This window comes from Pseudopipra pipra, chromosome 16, assembly GCF_036250125.1.
Source record: "Pseudopipra pipra isolate bDixPip1 chromosome 16, bDixPip1.hap1, whole genome shotgun sequence".
Taxonomy (NCBI): domain Eukaryota; kingdom Metazoa; phylum Chordata; class Aves; order Passeriformes; family Pipridae; genus Pseudopipra; species Pseudopipra pipra.
This window is the reverse complement of record NC_087564.1, coordinates 9,841,411-9,860,701: the sequence shown is the minus strand read 5'-3', so window position 1 is coordinate 9,860,701 and position 19,291 is coordinate 9,841,411. Positions and strand designations below refer to the sequence as shown.

The 19,291-nt window shown below is 40.9% G+C and overlaps 1 protein-coding gene across 1 annotated transcript in view; it reads left to right on the top strand.

Moving 5' to 3' along the window:
- Positions 1 to 2,781: 2,781 nt before the first annotated feature.
- BAIAP2L1 (BAR/IMD domain containing adaptor protein 2 like 1) overlaps positions 2,782 to 19,291 on the top strand; it is a 35,261-nt gene continuing 18,751 nt past the window's right edge. Inside the window, exons 1-3 of the mRNA XM_064673060.1 lie at positions 2,782 to 3,068; positions 11,038 to 11,113; positions 14,007 to 14,093. Of these exons, the coding sequence (XP_064529130.1) occupies positions 3,018 to 3,068; positions 11,038 to 11,113; positions 14,007 to 14,093 (214 nt within the window). The 5' untranslated portion in view covers positions 2,782 to 3,017. The remainder of the gene's footprint in view (positions 3,069 to 11,037; positions 11,114 to 14,006; positions 14,094 to 19,291) is intronic.

Here is a 19,291-nt window from a genome sequence, read left to right as displayed (position 1 = left end):
TTAAATGCTGCAAGGGAGAGCTGGCCTTCTGTAGGGAATATATATAAGGACTTATTTTGAGTGAGTCCCTCCCTCGACAGCAGTTTTGCTAAATATATGTGGTTCTGCCTTTGGCCAACGTGGAATGAACTGCTGGATCTGGGCCCAGAGCAGGCACTGCCCAGGAATACAAGCAGGAAGCCAAGTTCAGGTGCCAACAGCCTCAGTCCCAGCCCAGCCCCTGTGCCTGTGCCTGGCTGCTCTTGTTCATACCCACCTGCCAAGGGCCAGGAGCACCTTTTAACCATGGCAAGAGTGAGACCAGGAGACACTGAAGTCCAAGCCATCACTTTGAAACAGGGGGTCTGTTGGAATTATGCATAATTACAAGTCTACAAACATTTCAGTTTGACATCAGGAAAGTGTAATGTGAGGCAGAAGGGCAGGTAATGAGGAAGGAGTTTTGTTTTCTCAATAGGCAACATGTCACAGTCTAATATCAAAGCTCTTGTTACAACACAGAGGATGATAGTTAAGCTAGAGGAGCTCAGCTGGATGGGTGACTTACCTCAGGGGTAGACCCACATGAAATGTTAATAATTATTGTCTCCTATAACACTGTAGATGATTTTCTTTACTTGCCATGTTACAGGTTGTTTCAAATAGAACTTTCCATTCTGTTCCTCAACTGTTCCTTCCTGAAGATTTTCAAAATTCGCCTGGATGAAGCCCTGAGCAAGCTAATGCTGAAATTAGCCCTACTCTGATGGGAGACTGGTAAGCTACTAACCTGCCAGGTTCCCTCTAACCTGAACTCAAGCAGTTATTGCTTGAGACAAAGTGAAAAGAGCAGACATAATTACACGGCAGCATGGGTTCACCACCAAAGTAAGAATATTTCCTTCTTCCTCTTTCTGGACAATGAAACTCTATATGTATTAAAAGTAAGCGTCAAAAGAAGTAATCAGACCATTCTAACTTCCTGTTGTTTGCACACGTCAGGATTGACTCCATCTAACATACCACTAATCTTAACACAATGTAGGATCAAAAATCCCTTATTAAGAGACCAAAATATTTGTGTTTGTATTACAAGTACAAGCAGACTTTTGTTTTCTAGTGAATTTCAAAATTTATGTTTTATAGCAATGGTCTGGATACTTAAAGAGCTAGACTTGCCTGTCCACATACTTTCTTTCTGATATGCATATTTCATTAACACTTACATTGTTATTTACTGTGACTGAACCTAGTGTGCCAACTGGAAACAAACACCCTGAATGCCAGGTGAGCTCCCAGAGCTCCATAGTGTTCAGAGGAAAGAGAAATGCTTTGTCCCTAACAGGAATAACACTGTCTGCTATACAGCACATTCCCAGCTCCTTTAGCAAGAATCAGGAAAGGAAAACCTATTCTACATCTTCCTTTGGGTACTTGCTCCTTCAAATTTGAATGCCAGCCTGTTAGGGAGGGAGATCCTTTCCAAGCATTGGCATACGGTAACACAAAAGCAGTAGTGCCCAGGCATGATCTGTTTCCAAAGCTGTAAAACACTCTTCAGACAAAAGACTTGTGACTCTTCTCCTCATGTTCAGGCAAACAGCCACATCACATTCTAGAAAACTGATTGTATGAGCAAACACTGCTTAATGGGAACATAAATTGTAGAGTTGGGCTCAAAATAATTCATTATACCTATAGGATAACATTATAAATTGAATTGAAAGGCAATTAATACCATACCTACCAGAAGTTTGCAAAGACCTTACCTGGGGGTATGAAGTGCCATAAAACCCCCTCTCTGCCCTGAGATTTAGCTGCATTCAAGATAACACTCTAAGTGCCCACTTTTTTTCCAGATGGTAAATTGTAATTGTAATTCTAAAGGCACCTCCAATGCTCAAATGAAAACACTTTTACAGCTCTTGAAACCTGGTAATAACCTCCTCCCACACCAGAGTCCAACATCTAGGGTTCTGTTCCAAGTCCAGTTTTCTCTGCCTGTCATGATTTTATTGCTGCAATAAAATGAGGGAATCAGAGGGAGAGACAGAAACCAAGAGAGGGATGGCCATTGTATCAGTACAGTGATTGCATCACACACACTCAACACCCAGCACCAAATCTAGTTTTCAGTACCTAAGGTTATGAACTTCCCACAGGGTCCTTCAAGGTAGTGCTGGTATTACTTTATCAGAAAGATATCCCAACTAGCACACTTTAAATTAATCTCACAATCTCTGGCCAATTTATGGTCCACAAAAATTTACAACTTCCCAAAGCCTTCCTCACCAGCCCTGTTTCATGAAGGCCTCGTGAGTCAGTTCACAGAGGAAAGATGACTGGGGGCACTGTTTTATGGGTGTGTATTTGAAAGAAACAGAAAACTGTAGCATGTAGCATGAAGCTCGGGCAGTGCACTGGGCCAGGAGCCGGGAGAAAGACATTGTTGCCCGTGAAACCCCCCTCATGAGAAGCTGCTGTGGAAGAGAGCAAGGGGATCATCCCTCGCCTCACCAGCATCACTAGGGCTACACTAATTAATTCTGACAAGACTAATTAATTCCTACAGAACCCTCACTTAATTGCTGGGAGAAAAAGTTTACCTCCGACTTCCATGGGGCACCAGCAGAGCTGAAATGACCTCCACACGGCCCAGGCTGGGCTTTGGCAGCGGGGCAGGGGCTCCCGGAGAGGGAAGCTGGGAGGAGGAAGAGTAGGAGGATGGAGGAGGTGGCAGCTCAGGTAGCGGCGGGCGGGCCGTCCGGGCGATCCGCCCATCCCATCCCAGCCCTGCCCTGCCCTGCCGTGCCCGGCGAGGCGCGGTGCGGTGATGCGATCCCGTGGCTCCCCGCCCAGCCCAGCCAGTCCTGCCGCGTCGGGAGCCGCGGCCCCGCAGGTCCCGCCCCGGCGGCGCTGCCCCGGCTGGTTCCGCAAGTTTTTGACAGTTTGTTCGCGGCCGAGGGGGAGCCGAGGCTGCCGCGGCGCTGCGCTGGGGCCGGGGCGCTCCGCAGGACCGAGCTCTGCCCGCCGGCACCATGTCCCGGGACCCCGAGGAGGTGAACAAGCTGACGGAGAACACGTACAAAGTGAGTGCGGGCCGGGGAGGGGCTCCCGCGCCCACCTTTGCCCCGGGGGCCGCGCCGGGCTCGGGGCGGCCGCGGCTCCTGCGCGGAATCGCAGCGACCTTCTCTTTTCGTTGTTTCTCCCCCTCTCCCTGTTTCCCTCCCCGTGAGTGATCCGGCCCGCCCCGGTGTTGTCGGGCCGCTCGCCTTCCCCAGCCAGGGCGGGCACGGCCGCGACAGCCCCGGGACAAGGCGGGCGTTCAGACCTGTTCCTCGGTTCTCCCGAGCTCCCTCGGTGTGTTTGGGTGATAAGGCGGTTTGGTGGTTGTGGTCCCTCTGCTTGAACCGTTTCTTCACAGGGGCCACAGCCTAAAAATGGCTTAACGCTGAGTTAAGTTGCTTGCCGGCGTCCCGAGCTGATAATCAGATTTATGGTGGTGCACCCAAGCACTGCCTCAAAGCACCGGCTGCTGCGGGCAGCCCCATTCGCGTCGGTAGCTTTCGAACTTTCCAAAATGCCTCGTTATTTGTAGAATTTAAAATATTTTGCTTGTGGCCACCAGATGCTTGTTTTGAACTTCTTTTCCCTATAAACGCAGTCCTTCCAAAACACATCAATTCTAACTGGGCAAAATTCCCTTTAGAATCATACTTTTGGCTGGGCAGCACTGGATCCGTAATCCTCATTCTGTACAGTGTGTTGAACCAGAGAAAGCACTCAAATTTGCATGAGTGAATGCATTTGCAAATTTAACTTACAGCTGCAGTGCACTTGCAGCTTTGAGCCCAAAGGAAAGCTTTCTGAGGGATTGTTCTATTTTACTGTTTACTAAACCTTACTGGTTTACTACCGTTTTCATATTTCTAAAGATGATGTTGTCATCACTGAAAGGTCTCTGAAAATATTTACTGGGAGTAAATTTTGATGTTTGTTACTTTTGTTGTTCTTCAACACACTGAAGTCAACTTTACCCCTTTGATTACACCAGTTAATTAGGGACGTTGTATTTGCTGTTTACTTTCTTTGGATTTAGTTATCAGTTTCATGCAAAATTACTTTAAAAAAAAAAAGGAGATTACCTGGCTATAAATTTTGTCCTCTGAACCAGAGCAGGTCATCTTAAACAGTCTGGTGCTTTTTGATATCAGTTACATTCGTGGCAAGGCCATAAGCAAACAGAAAATCCTCTCTCAGAAGAGCACCCTGTAAATATAGGCTCGCAGAAGAGAAACCTGGGAAGTTGACTGTTCAGGGCTGTGCCAACAAAGGAATGTTCTACCTTGTCTATTGACTTCTAGAATGTAGCTAAAACAGTTTTACAGAGGAGGGGGAAGAAAATATCCTGTGTGTTTTAGTGGGTATGATTTAAAATAGGCTTTAAAGGAATAACAGACCTCTAAATAAGCAAAACCTTCCCTGCTATTCAGTACTTATTTCCTGGGAAAGTTTACCCTTTTGTTTTGTGTTTTAAACTAATTCAAAGGAATACTTAAGATTGAAATAACCAGCAAAACCACAGTAATACAAAGTTAGTGTTGACAGTGTGATGAAATGCCTTCTATGTAGGTATTTTGAGAGGTCTGGTATGTTGTATCACATAGCTTGAACTCACAGGCCTGGAAACCCTCCTGCCCTGCCCTCATTAAAAATTGAAACTTTATCCAGATAAGGTATAAAGGCTGCTTCAGACAGAAAATGGATTCAGCGTCTACTTTAAAGCAGTTATTTCTAGATCAAAGTTGAAATCTTGAAAATAGTTTGTCACCTCTTAGGGGCAGAGAGGAGTAGCCTGTGTATTCAGCACTGGCTGTGACTGTAATCACAGCTCCCCCATCTAAAACAAATGAACACCTCTTTGTGCTGTGCTTCAGCCTGCTCTGCTTTGTTCAGTGGTGCTCGTGGAACTTCTGCCCTTGCTGTGCCACCCTGGCAATGCCCTGCTTGAAACACCCTGCTGGGATGGATGAAATTCATACCTTCTGTTTGTGCCTCTCTTACCAGAAAGTCTTGGTCTGGGAAAACCAATTCCATGTAATGCAGTGATGGCATCTGTGCTGCAGGGCTGAACACAGGCTTTGGACTTCTCAAAAAAAATCAACTTTTGGATGACCTGGAAAAGTAATAGAAAATTAAATTTAATACCTTGTTGGTCTGCTATTTTTGGAGGTTTTGTTGTGTGTTTGCTTTTTTTTTCTTCTCACAATGCTAATCCACTGGATTTATTAAATACATAGTAACCTGTGTTATACAAAGCTTCAAAATACACTCACAGAATTCATCAGGTGACCCTTTTATTTTTATCTTGTTCTTCCTTTCTGTTGGCAACAACACCAGAAAGTGAATACCTCAATGTTTTTTAGCTACCCTGACTAAGTAAACAACATAATTCACAAATATGTGTGCACACACAAAACCCAGGACTGACATTTACACCTTATGTAATACCTGAAGAATCGCCCTAACGCATGATAGGAATGGCACGTGCAAAATGAAGCCCAAGGGTGTGGGAGTCAATGACTAAACAGGGCACAGCCTCCCTTTTGCCAAGGAACTGCTCAGAGGTTCCCTGGTATGACACAGCCCTGCCCTTGTCGCTCCCCGAGGTGATGTGACGTGATGTGAGGGGACATTGTGTGACCCCCTGGCACACAGACTCCATTTGTAACCCCAGGGAAGTTGTTATGTCTTGGTGTGTCCCCACAGCCCGCACAGGGTTGTTTTATCTGCTGTATGTGGGGGAAAACTACTTGGCATCCAGCTGGGATACACAGAGTGCAGGGGAAAGGGGACAAAACAGGAAAGTGCTGAGTTCCAGACCTGTCCCGTCTGTGTGGGCTGAGGGCTGGGCAGGCGGTCACCGAGTGCTCCCGTGGTTTGAGGTTTCCGGAGCTCTTCAGAACGGCAGGATAGCTGTGATTCACTGGCATTGCTAATCTTGGGGTTTAAAGATCTATTGCTCTGTATTCAAGTGACTCTTACCCAGAAATTTCGATTATCAACCAAAGCATAATCTAAAAAACCAAACCGAAAGAGCCCCTCCAAAAAAACCCTTTGCTCAATGGAGTGTTCTCCTCAGGGGCATTGTAGAATTACTTTGGCAGGCTATATTGTTTTATCGTGGAAATAGATCTGATAAATTCTGTTTAAAGTCCCAAATTCCGTGTTTCCGTGTTTTAAAAAGACTGACAATTAGAATAAACTACCAGACTTATTTACCAAAACTAAAATTCATCTATGGTCCTAGCACATTCTGCAGTCAGGCTGTCGTTTAGCATCCCTGAAATACAAATCTAACTTGTGGGAGGAGGAGCCTTTGAAAGTTTGTGTGTGTGTGTTTAAAATCCAGTTCCACCTTGGTACAAATTCTCTCTCTTGACCTTACTTACAGTTATGCCTACTTAGAGTCTATCCTTGGGCAGATGTTCATAACCTGGAAAAGTCTGTATTTGAAACACAGCGATGGATGACATATTAATGTTTCTCTTAAACAAGAAATGTTCCATCAAGATGACTGGTAATTAGTCATAAGAATTAGTCTTTTTGAATAAACACTGGCACCTTAATTTATTCTTTTCCATTCCGTCAAAATTCTTTTAAAACAATATTAAGCTAACTTAAAACTGAGATAGCTTAACATGAGATGTGCTGAGGGCTCAACTGTGCCCTTCTGAAAACTGTATTATGGATTTCAAAAGTTAAAGGAGATGAAATGCAGTAATGTACAAAATGCTTCAAGTACAGTAGAACACAGTATGATTTACTTTTTTTATGGCTTTTGAATCTCCTCAAGTGGGTTCTCAGACATAGTGTGGCAACACTAAAGACTTTAAAAAAAATTTACTCATTTTCAAATTAAGAAATAACAATTTAAATTCAATCATTAGTTGCTATACAAAGGTTAGCTATGAACAGCTGTAGTGATGGTAATATCAGTGATGATGCACATCAAGATCTACTTTGCTAGTTTTATAATTTCAGATTTCTACCCAAATACATTGCTATTCGCTCTTGCAAAAGTGCCTGCAGGATGTAAACTTGAATCTACAGGGAGTCTATGCATTGTTTAGTTGTGTTCATACCTGCTGAGCTATTGTTCAGTGAGGTGTGTCTTTAAGTAAAAAGCAATGCTGAGCATTTACAGGAAGGCACTTTTACAATGGCTGTCATTTGTTTTGAAGATTAGTGTTGTTTATACGACTATCAGGAACTGTGGGAGATATAATACCTACACACAAGAAGTGGAAATACAAGGCTTCTTCCTCCTCAGTCAGCTCTGTGCTGCCAGGCTGAATAACTCACATTGGCTTCATGATGTGAAAGGCACACAGCAACTTTATAACAGATTATATGAGGACTCAATGGCTCAAATGACCAGAATAGGTTTCACTTCTGCTTTTTTTCTTGGGAGGTCACTTTTGCCAACTCTAAAGGTCTCTGCATAAAACATGTTTCTAGTTGCCTGTTTTGAAAATGTTTCCCTTTATTTCCATTCATCCTAAATAATAGAAAGCTGTAGGATCTGATCATGTGCCTCCTCTTCTCGTTAATTATTCTGTCCATGAGAGGTAGAGTGTCACTGGAATATAGGACACACGATTGACAATTAGGAGGCCGTGGTTTTATGCTCACTGTACAGTCAAACAATGTATTCTGAACCACTTTGTCTCTCCCAGGCTCTTTCTTACCTTGTGATCTTTATTTGGATTAAGGCAGAGGTTTCATTTCCACATCTGTGTACACCATGACAAATAACAAGACTGTGTTATTTTCAGAGACTTCTGACAACTTTAAATTAGTGGTTCTCTGGATCAGAAATTCTTCTTTGGTCCTCTGTCCTGCTTTTTTAGAAGTTTTGAGATCTAGCTTTAATGTATGATTTGAAATGTTGCACTGATATTCAGTCCCACTCATTTTCATGACCTTTTCCTTAGACTACAAGTAAGAGAAGCTTTAAAACTGTAAGAAAAAGCAACTGTACAAATTGATTTGAGTTGCTCTTGTCCCCTGTAACTTCTGAAGCTGAATAAAATATTACAATAATTTTAATTGATCTGAAATGTCTTGGCCATATCAAATTCATACCTGATCCTGAAGAGGGAGTTGCCTGTGACAGTTCCCCTTTTTGAAAAAGTGCTCTAGATACTTCTCCCTGGGCAGTACTTCAAAGACAGCCAGTGGTTAAGTGTGGTTAACTGTATGAAAAGACCACTAGAAGCATGGCCAGGTTTTTTGTTTGCTTTGAGAATCTAGTCTTCAGCAGAAATTAAAAAAAAAAAAAAACACATATTATGCTTCTTTCTAATGTATGAAAGGGAAATAATCTCAGAATTATTCCACTGGGTCACCTTGGAGACCTGGCGGGGGGTCAGGGAGAGCTAAGTCTGTCAAACAGAGCTAAGACTATCAAACACCAACCCTTAGCAGGAAAGTAGACAAGCCCTGCCCAGTGCTGTGAGGATCAGCAAACCATACCCTGTGTTAAACCAAGCAGATTCCAAAGGGGAATTTCCATTGCAAAGGTTTTTGCCGTTTCTCGGGCGTTCACGTCTGGAGACTGGTTCTGCTAACAATCAACCACTGTGGCAGAGCAAAGCCTGAAACACTTCCAGAGACTGCTTGGTCTGATGGAGAAAAGATCCATTAGTTGTATTCCTTCCAGCCACTGCAGGCACTGAGCTGTAAATTGTTTCTTCATCTGTCCCAGCAGTTTTACAGGCACAGTGAGCAGAGGTGATGTACTGGAGCTCTTCCTCTGAGTCCCTTGAGTTTCAGTGGAGCTGTTGTGTTCCCACAGGGTAGTCTGTGTCTGCTGTACTTGAAAAACTGCTATGGATCAAGTGGGTCTAGTGAAAATCAAGAGCTGTGGGGCCTGGCTTCAGAGAGGGGAGCGGTTGAGGGTAATTTTATTGGGTTTTGTTCACTTCCTCCCAAATGAAAACTAATGACACAGGTGCAATCACTGTTTCTGCTTGAAATCTGAATTAGAAGATGTCAAGAAAACTGGAATATTAATCTCTGAATGTTTAAGAGAGTAATTTAAAAAATCAGTACTTCAAGACAAAGAGTCATGTTACCATTAGAATTTTTGGGTAGGTGGCAAAAAGGGGTTTACTCTGTAATTTTTTGTTTCAAGGAGCAGGGTTAACAGGGGCAGAATCTGTCCTTCAGGAAAATTATTTTCAGGACAGACTGATAATTCAAGGTGACATTGAAATTCTTACCTGCCATAAATACACAGCACCATGGTACACCTTCCTTTCCCCATATCCTTGAAATACAGAACTCTCTATCCTAAAACAATCCCCTAATTCAACTTTTTTTTTTTTTTTCCTTGTGATTCACTGACTCCATGTATGGCAACAGACATCTTTAATACACAGCTGGGAAGAAATAGGAAAAAGTTGGAATAGGAAGAAACAACTTGCTCCTTGGAACAAGTGTGTCCCAGTCCCACTGCCTCAGCAACGAGGAGGGCAACAGGCACAGCAGCAACACTGACAGGAGCAAATTACAGAGCTGGGGCAGGAGGAGGGATGTTCCCAGACACCAGAGCCTGAATATCCATCCTGTTAAGTTGTTAAAATAGCCCTTGGCATTGTTGGCCCAACCTGAAACACACTTTCCCAAATGATTTCTGGATGTGGTTTGTGAGTTAACACAAATCAAGGGCCTGGGGACAATAGCTGGTTTGTTTGCAGTGATTGCATTTTGGTGGGTGAGAGTTTAATGGGACAGACCAGAAAACAATCCCAGTTGCATTTAATTTGTACACAAAGGCAGAGGGACCAGGTATTGTCATTCTGTGTCTGCTATTGATTTATACTCTACTAGTATTGGAATCTAATAGTTTTATTTTTTTTAAAATCTATATTTTAACTCAATATGACTGTTAAAGTGTTATTGGAGCTAATTCTTTTCTTCACTTTTTAAATGGAATAGAGTTGGGTATAGTGCTATCTTTGAAAAATTAAATAAAATTCTGTCTGCCTGAAAATAAGACACATGTGATGGTATTGCTGTTCTTTTTGGGTCCATCCATGTACTAAACATAAATATTTGCATTCTGTTAGTAGTATAACAGACAAAAGCTTGATACTATTTCACTTATCTTGAGTCTTGTACTTCTTGTAAACAGAAAGCATCTGTTTTGAATTCCTTGAACTTGAAAGTTCTGCTGTGTGAACAACAGTGAGTTGTGTCATAAAAGTATTGCCATAAAAACAGTAAGAATAACAAAATAGTGTCTTCTGGTATCTCATCATCTTCCTTTTGGAATACCACTATTTATGCTACATGTGTTCAAGATATAAAGAACAGGATTCTGAGGAGTGAATAATTGCTACATTTATAGCAGCTGCTTTTCCTTTTTCAGTGCTCATAGCAAGTAAGTTTGCAATACTGATTTGGGGGGAAGGGGAGAGTTGTTATCTTTGACCAGAAAGAGGAGAAACTGAAGCTTTTGAGTAGGGACAACTCAAATTTTGTGGGGGATTTTCCTTCTGGGAGTGAGCAAAAGCTTCTTCTCCCTCCTTAACCCCCCAACTTCAGGCAAACACAAATTTGGATTCATACTTCGTAGCTTAACTTATTTTCTACTTTTTGCAAAGACTATGGCTAAAAAATCTTTATGGATAAAGATTTTTCTCTCATCTTTATTCCACCATCACCTACCATAGAAGACAGTTTTGTGCAAACTTTGATCACATGCTTGACATCCTTTTGTATTATAAACAGCCAGATTCCTTTCTACCCCTGTGAAATAGTTTACTTTTTTTTCCTGTTTGTTGATCTTAAATCCTCAGGTTTTTTCCCTTCCATCCTTTGCTTTCCTCTGTATCCCAAATCTTCCAATTTTCATCCATCCACAGACTTTTCAGATGGATGCCGTACATATGAAACTGAAAACTAGACCTAAGTGACACTGAGATAAACACTTCCATCCACTGTTAAATTGTCTTTGTTATAACACAAAGTTTGTTTTCTCTTCACTAGAATGTTATGGAACAGTTCAATCCAGGACTGAGGAATTTAATAAATCTGGGGAAGAATTATGAAAAAGCTGTTAATGGTAAGTTTTCTGAGTGCTAACTTTAGAAAGATTGTTTAATTTTCATTTAAATATACATATTAGACAGGAGGGTTGTGTACAAGTTTAATTTCCAAGTTGAACTTTGGATGTGTATATTAAGAGAAAAAAAACCCAACTAACAACCACAAACACACAAATGTATGTACCTTCTCCCCAACCTTTTGGGTTTTTTTCCACTGTCCTGAGGAAGTTGCCTCACAAACACTTAGGCACAGAACTACTGCAAAATAAACTGATAGTAGGTTTAAATAACCCATATTAGAATAATAACATAAATGGAAAAAAACCCACCAAAGTGATGTAAATTTGGTATTCTTGTTTTTTCTCTGAAAATATCTTACAAAGATGTTTCACATCCTTGGATCTGTTCCTGCTCACCTACACACGTCACTGCCTAAGGAACCCTGAGAACAGAACAATGGGAATGAATACGAGTTGCAGTAGTGGATTGCTTTTGTTGTTGTTGCCCATGCTAATCCTGATGGCATTTTTTTAATGGATTCAAAATCAGAATGAATATATTTGAATTTAAGGACGTTTTAGAATCCAGTTGTTTACTTCCATCACTGACTTCACAGAAACTGTCTAGGAAGGGGCTTCCAGGACTGGGCTCTTGTTTCCCAAAGCCTATACAGTAGGACCTGTTAGAGCTTGCTCCATTTCACCCATGCAGACCTGTTGAACTGCTTGATATCATATTAAAGCAATGTAAAATGTCTCTAATTTTGCCTTGCTCAAGCCCATGGCATGTCTTTGCCCTACATGTAATCTAGTACTCTGAGAAATGTGATCCTGCAGAAGTAGTGCATAGCCAAACAGACATTAAAATCTCTCTTCATGCAAATTTTAGGCCAGGCTTGAGAAAAAGATAAAACCAGAGCCTACTGGAGATGAAAATAAGGAAATGTTGATTTATCTGTAGTGGTGCCTAACTTGATGGATGAACATGTGGTTACCTAATACCTGACCTTAGGAATTACGGGTAGTGCCAGAAGTAGCAACAAGTGTTTTCACATTCACTTGAAATATTTCTACACCAGTTTCTGAGGGTTCTGCTTTTCACACACTTTGCTGTTGAGATGTTACACTGTGCCTCTTGATTGAGTTTGTCACCAGGAGTTCACAGTATAACTGTGCAGAGCACAGAGGAGAGGCCGGGGGGTGTTGTGTCCTGACACCTTTGCCTTCAGGACTGGCTGATAAAGCAGAGCTGCCACGAGTGCTTCATTTCCAAGGGACGTGTACAATGTTGCAACAACTGTTGCAAAGTCATCTTTGGACTCTCATAAATTGTTAATCTTTCCACCACCAGTCCTGAGCAGCGTAAATAGATCTGGAGCACGGAGTAAATACTCTGTTGCTAAACAAACACTTTGTAGCTTTCCAAAAAAAAAAAAAGCCAGAGTAGGCCGACAGTGAACATAAAACTTGGGAGAACTCCCGATAGGTTTATAATGTATTTTTAAATATTTTAGGGACAAAAGGTCAAAGCTCCTTTTCTGCAGTAGATTAAAAGCCATAGTACTGGTGAAGGGACTGTACAAGTGGAGTTCTTGATTTTAGTTTGGTTAGCACAGGGGAAATCACACATTTTTTTCGTCTTTTTAGTACCTGCATTAGGAGAAAAGAGTGAGTTGGGGCTGTCTTGAGGAAACACAGATAGGAGGAGTTGGACTGGCATCAAATCTCCTCGTGCAGGTGGCACACTGTGCTCCACCACAGCACCACCATAATTCTTCAGCTCAGAAAGACTGAACACAGAGCACCTATGAGATGGAGCTGAGGCAGAAATTACCCTTTTCTAGTGCAACAGAGCCTCAAAAAGAATCTTTGTTTCATTTGGAAAATTCTCAGACTTCTCAGTGAATATACTGTTCTGTAATCAAAGATGTCACCTTACTAGTAAAAGCTATAAAATACAGACCTATAACTGGCAATTATATTCCTCTCAGAAAAAAAAAAAAAATCTAAAGTCAACAGTGAGTCTGCTTGGCTTTACCTTTTGGTGAAGAATGTTTTACTACAAAAAAATTATGAAGACTAACTTCAGTAAGTATTTTTCACTGCCCTTTTGCATTAAAATCTTGCCAGTTTGTCCTTGTTATTTCTTTTCTTCGTGGGTGCAGATCAGTTCTAGACACTGTGAAGATGCAAGGCAGCCATTGCAGATCTACTCCCTGAGTAAAGTGCTTTTCCCCACTGCCCTCCCTGCAGTTTGAGTCCTGACGTTTCCGTGTTCGTTCTGGCAAAACTGGCTTTGCTGTTTAAATCAGCCATAACCAGGAAATGATTAACTGGGAATAACTGGAACCTTCATGATATATATTAAGAACTTATTGGTTCCTGTAACAGCCAACTTAAGCAGGAAATGATCATTTGTTTTTGAAGGGCTCCAGGTTTCCTTGTGGCAACGACAGGTCTCTTGTCTCGTGGCCAGTTGCCATTTCTCACATCACTGCTCTGCCTGGTCAATACAAGAGATCCTGGCATTTCTGGTAAATTTAGGGCTGCATTTTGGTTTTTTTCCTCCAGTTTTATTGGTACCAAGGAATTTCGTTATGTCCTGACCAATGGCTTATGGCTAAACCTCCCCACTGGATGCTGATTGCCCCTGGGTCTGCATGAAAGTTGGAACTAAATAAGAGGCTGAAACTTCATTAATGTCTTCTGGTGTCCTGTCTTTGTCTCCTGGTTCCACAAATTAGCAGGAGCACAGGGGCTTGTGTAACTCTCTCTGATAGATTTCCTTGTTGCCATATACTCCTCTCATACTCTCTGTGCCCTGGATTAAAAGACTTCAGAGGATCACAGATTAATAAAAAATGGAAGATATTTTGATTTTTTTTAACACTTTCTTTTCCCTCACCCCCAGTTATGATAGTGGCTGGAAGAGCATATTATGACAGCCTTGCAAAGATTGGGGATATATCAGCTGGTTCTCCAGTTTCTAAAGAATTGGGTAAGTGAAATCCTTCAAAAATAAACTTTATTTTTGTTTTCCTGCTGGCACTTCATAGAACTAATGTGAAGTAGATAAGGATCAGTAGAAGTATGTTTTACTCTTAAATGACACATAGATGGAAAGGATGAGATGCCTGTAAGGTATATTGTTTCATATTGTTTCTCAAGACACTTAAAATGTTCTGACAAAGTGACCTTTTCTTTTTCTCCTTTTGTGAATATATATCTGCCTGTGCATTCAAAAGCATGTATTTTTAAGCTCATATAATTCTAAAATAAATACCAAAAAAATACACAGCTTGATTTTTAATGCAGAGATGAATGTTGAAAAACTTTTGTAGTAGAATACTGGTGTGAAGAGTCCTAGTGTATGACAGCAGTTCTAAACTAAAATCATTTTCTGGATGAGTTTCATTGTGAAGGGTTCAGGTTTACCTCACTACTTTTGATCAAGTGTATCACTAAAAAGTTCTCATATGCATTATATTTATTTTCTAGTTGAGCTTTTGAAAGAGAAACTAGACTCAAAGATGGATTAATTTTACATTATATAAATCTACTACAAGTTCTGTACTTCCCTGAAAATAGTTTCTGAATTTTTGAAAGATTGTCATCTGCACTTGACCTTGACAACTTCACTTTTGTAGGCTGAGCAGTATAATTCTAATGTTGGGCAAAGAAGTACAAAGTATTTGTACTATTTCTTACATCACTACAAAACAAAGAACCGGGAACTACACTGCAAAGAGGAAACATTTGTGTGATGCCTTTATTTGCTTTCTGACAAAAATAACTTGATGAAGACTCTTGTCTCAGAACTTTTGATTTTGGGCAGTGTAGGGCTCTTCCAGTGATGTAACATGGATCTGCTCCTGTAACCCACAATAGTCTGTTAATTCAGCTGATTAAAAAGGGTGGGTTGAGCAATTTTTTTTTAATAGCTCTGGTGAAGTGGAACTGAGGGGACAGAACTTCCTTGAACAGTGGCCACTGGTTTCTATGTGCTGCACACATTTTTATGATTTGTTCTGAAACCACTTCTGGGTGAGTGTGAACTCCTGTGTTCAAAGCTGGGAGCGGCGGAACAGCAAACAGGGCAAAGCAAACAGTCCTGATGGAGGTGCTTTCTGTGTTTGCTCTGCAGGGTGTTTACAGAAAGCAGAGCTGCTGGTGTCAAACCAGAGCACAAAAGTTAGAAGAGATGACTATGCAGAGTCTTATAAAATATCAGAAAATGCACAATGACGATATTTGCAATCCAGCAGTTGGGCAGATGCAGGGAAGCAGCTGTTTCATTGGATGTGACGTGACTGTGGGACATTGCTTGTTGGAAAATACTATCACTGGGCAATCTTGTGCTGAATGCTGAAAAGAACTGGTTTTCCCTATTATTGGGGACAATACAGGATTGTGATTGAAAATATATTTATTATATATTTAATTATGAGTTCTTCCCCGCAGTTACAAACCTTTTTCTAGATATACTGTATTGAGAAAACCTGGCCTTCTTCAGGGTCAGACCGCTAACCCTGCTTTCTGTTCACCTTCTGCTTTAACTGTTCCTGCAGAAAAATCTATTCTTCTTAAGGAAAACAGTAACTCTGGAGTTTTTTCACCATACTCTCTGATGGAATACTTAATTTAAAGACAAGGAAAGCCAGTGAACACTGGAAAAGGCAGGATAATGTGGTTAGGAATCTGTGAGAGATTACTTGCATTTTCAAGAAAAGAAGGCATTGAAGCTGGGCTACAACACTGAAATATTTGCCAAATAGACAATAGACACTCAGATGTCTTTAAAAGTATCTGCTTAGAAAGAAAAAAAAAAAAAAGAATTTACTGTACACTTTTGTATTTTTATAATATTACAGTGAATGCTGAGCAATGTGGGATGTGTGAAGACCAGATCAAACTTTGCTCATCTGTGGGCCCTATAACCCCAGGGGAGTTACTGTAGGTTCAACCCCCTGTGGAATTGTCTCTTCCATGAGTTCCTTTAGACTTGTCAAAAGACACATTATTGACCACTAGCAGGTCTATCATGCAAAATACTTCTGTTATCTTTGCCAAAAAAGAGGTCATTTTACAGTTCAAACTCAAACCTGCTGGGTGACCTGGAGTATATTTACTGCCAAGTGTGATGTAAAGATTTGTATCAAAACCACAGTTAATCCTTCTCTTCTTCTCATAAGGAAACACAGAACATGGTCTTCTAAAATGAGCCAGTAAAATGGATACCAGCCCCACAGCAGGGCAGAAACAGAAATGGAACAGCAGTACAGAAGGAATTTTTTGAAGTAGAGGGTAGAACACATAGAGGCCAGAGAAACAGTGGGGCAAAAAGTAAAAATGCCAGAAAAATGCTTTCTTCTGTCAGAGGAGATTGGAGCAGAACAGGGAAACAAAGAGACTGAAATGGAAATCTGGATATTCCAGCTGATTCAGAGCTTTTGTACTAAGTATCTTTATCTTTCAAGTCTGGTTGAAGCACTCTGGATTATTTTAATACAGAATATTTTAGGCAAATTGAGGCAGTAGAAGAATGTACTGCAGTCATAACACAGTCCTTATGAATAAGGGATAAGTTGATTTAATCAACATTCTTTCTAATTTCTTATTTCCCTAATTTCTGAGCTTGTAGTCCCTCAGACTTGATGTGAGCATTTAGGAACAGAACCTGAATTTATGTGGTTCAAGTTATTCTGCAATATGGAATTTGCATACCTTTTTTTCCTAGGCCCCTTTTGGAAATCCCTCTAGGAAGGAAAGATAGGAAACAAGAAACTGCATGTTTAAAAATGTAAAGATTTCATACCATTCAAATTTCAGGAAACCACAATAAAATAGTGCACTAAAACCAATTTCATGGAGACACTGCACCACAGTGTTAAAATAGTAACTTTTGTGACATTAAACACAGGTGTCTGAGGCTTTGTCATATTGATTTTTGGTGCTTATAGTTTTAATAAACTCTCTCCTCTAGTAACACAGTCTGTCTTGGTAGCCTGCACAAGGAATCAGGAAGTTATTTCCTACTCACTAGTGGAATACTGCTTTTCTTATCTTCCCAACTATCCTCTCTGGCACCTGCCAGTTGTAGCTACATCTCATTTCATATTGTGGGTGTAAAGTCCCACTTTGTTTGTTGTGTAGCAATTGTATCTACAGCAGTCACCCACAATTACATTATGAGTCTGTACCTAGAGTTTATTGCTTAAGAACTAGGAAGTGTAAACTGTTAATTGCTTGTCTAAACAGAAAAAGAAACAAAAATATTACATTGCATGTTCTTGATTGATGGAAGTAAAATGCAGAAGATCAGTATGTTAAAACAACAATCAGAGGAGACAAAAATCCCTTCCTAAATCTAACCAAGACTGATAATTTTTTTGAAGATTACTCTGAGTTATAGGCTTGTATTTTCATAGTTGCATTCTGTTAAAACTTACCTGGAAGCAGGTATACAAAAGCTTATGCTCATCTGCAGTCTGAAATGTAAGAATTTGGAGAAATTCGGGTTCTCTTCAAGAGAAATTTTTCAGTTAAAAACCACTACAAATAATCTAGAGAAGCAAGTATTAGACTAAAAAGATTGCTCTATGCTGTGGTAGTCACAAAACATAGAGAGGTGGGGAGAAAAATCCCAAAACTTCTAATGGTGTGCATATAGTAAGTGGAATTCTTGCCTGACAGAGGATGAGCCCTGAACTTGATGTTCCTCTCGTGCACGAAAGAATGGACTGTTCTTCAGGTCTAAAAGACAGGATTTGAACACATTCACAGAACACATTTGCCCATCAAGTGGTGTAATTTGAAATGGCTCCACACCCTCCTCATGCAGTAATGCAGTAATACAGTGGTTGCAGTAACAGCTGGGATGTGGATCGTGGGGCAGGTGTTCCTGCATAGGGAAGGAACATATGCATGTTTCCTTTTTTTGAGAGCCTTTTATACTTCTCTGCAGGAAGCCAAATGTCTGCAATTATTGGGGTAACTGCATATTAGCTGAGAGTCAAGGCTGATAAACCATCAATCAGTAAGAGAACAAACCAGTGATGAATAGACCTACAGTTTATCCAACAGCTGGCATTTCTTATAAATCTCTGTGAGTAAGCTACTAAGTCAGAGCTCTTGAGTAACATCTAACAGGCTCATAAACGTCCTTTGATAACTGGTTTTTAGCTTTTAGTAAAGAAAACTAACAACATTTTGATAATCATATATATCTAATACTAGTAGAATCAGTAGGGTGAGGTCCAATCTATGGAGAGGTCTATCTGATTTTTCTTTCCAGTGATAGCCACTTTATTTTACATTTGCAACTAAGAGAAGCCCTGTGGGCTTTTCTCTCTCCCTCATTTCTCTTTGCAGAAATGAGAGATTTTCTGTATCAGAAGCTGTGAGCTTTAAGTGGTCAACTTACAGAAAAATTTTGGAACTGAATTGGAAAATTCTTGTTTTGCTAAGAAGAACATATCTACTTGCTGAAAAAATTCTATCAGACTGTAATGTAAGGCAGCACCACATTTTTAAAACACTATCTTGCAAGTATTTGTCATTCTAAACTGTCTATTTTCCTCCTGATTACAAAGCAAAATTGCCACTTGAGCAGGTACTTTTCTGAGCTATAGCTCTCTGTTGTTAATCCTGGGATACAGCACTTTTGTCACTCTCACTAGAGAGAAAGCCAAGCAGAAAAAGAGAAAATTCCATAGTTTAGGATGCATATAGCTAGCTGCCCTTCCATTAAAATAAGGGGGGGGGGGAGTTGTTTGCTTACTTTAACATACACATTGGCCCTGTCAGCTGGAATCCTGTTTCACTTCCCTTAGAAAGGTGACACCTCACACTCTTCCCTTCTCTGGCTCATTGCAGCTGAAGAGGAGGGATCTGTTGTCTTGTCCCACCTCACTGCATCCCTGTCAGCCCTTCTGGAGCAACAATGTGCTACCTTTGGAATAGACTGGGTTGGATAGAAAGGCAAGGGAGGTGTGCCAGCAACTACAGAACCTTTAGCACCTCATCTGGTGGAAACTTCTGGGAAAGCAGCTTAGAGGCTGTGGTTTAAGCAGTTACAACCAGGCCAGCTTTTCCTATGGAGCATAAAACATTCCACTATACTTATTATGGAATTGCATTGGAAGAAGCCACTCCACTCCTGTGTTATGAAAGGAAACTACACAGAGAGTGTCTTGA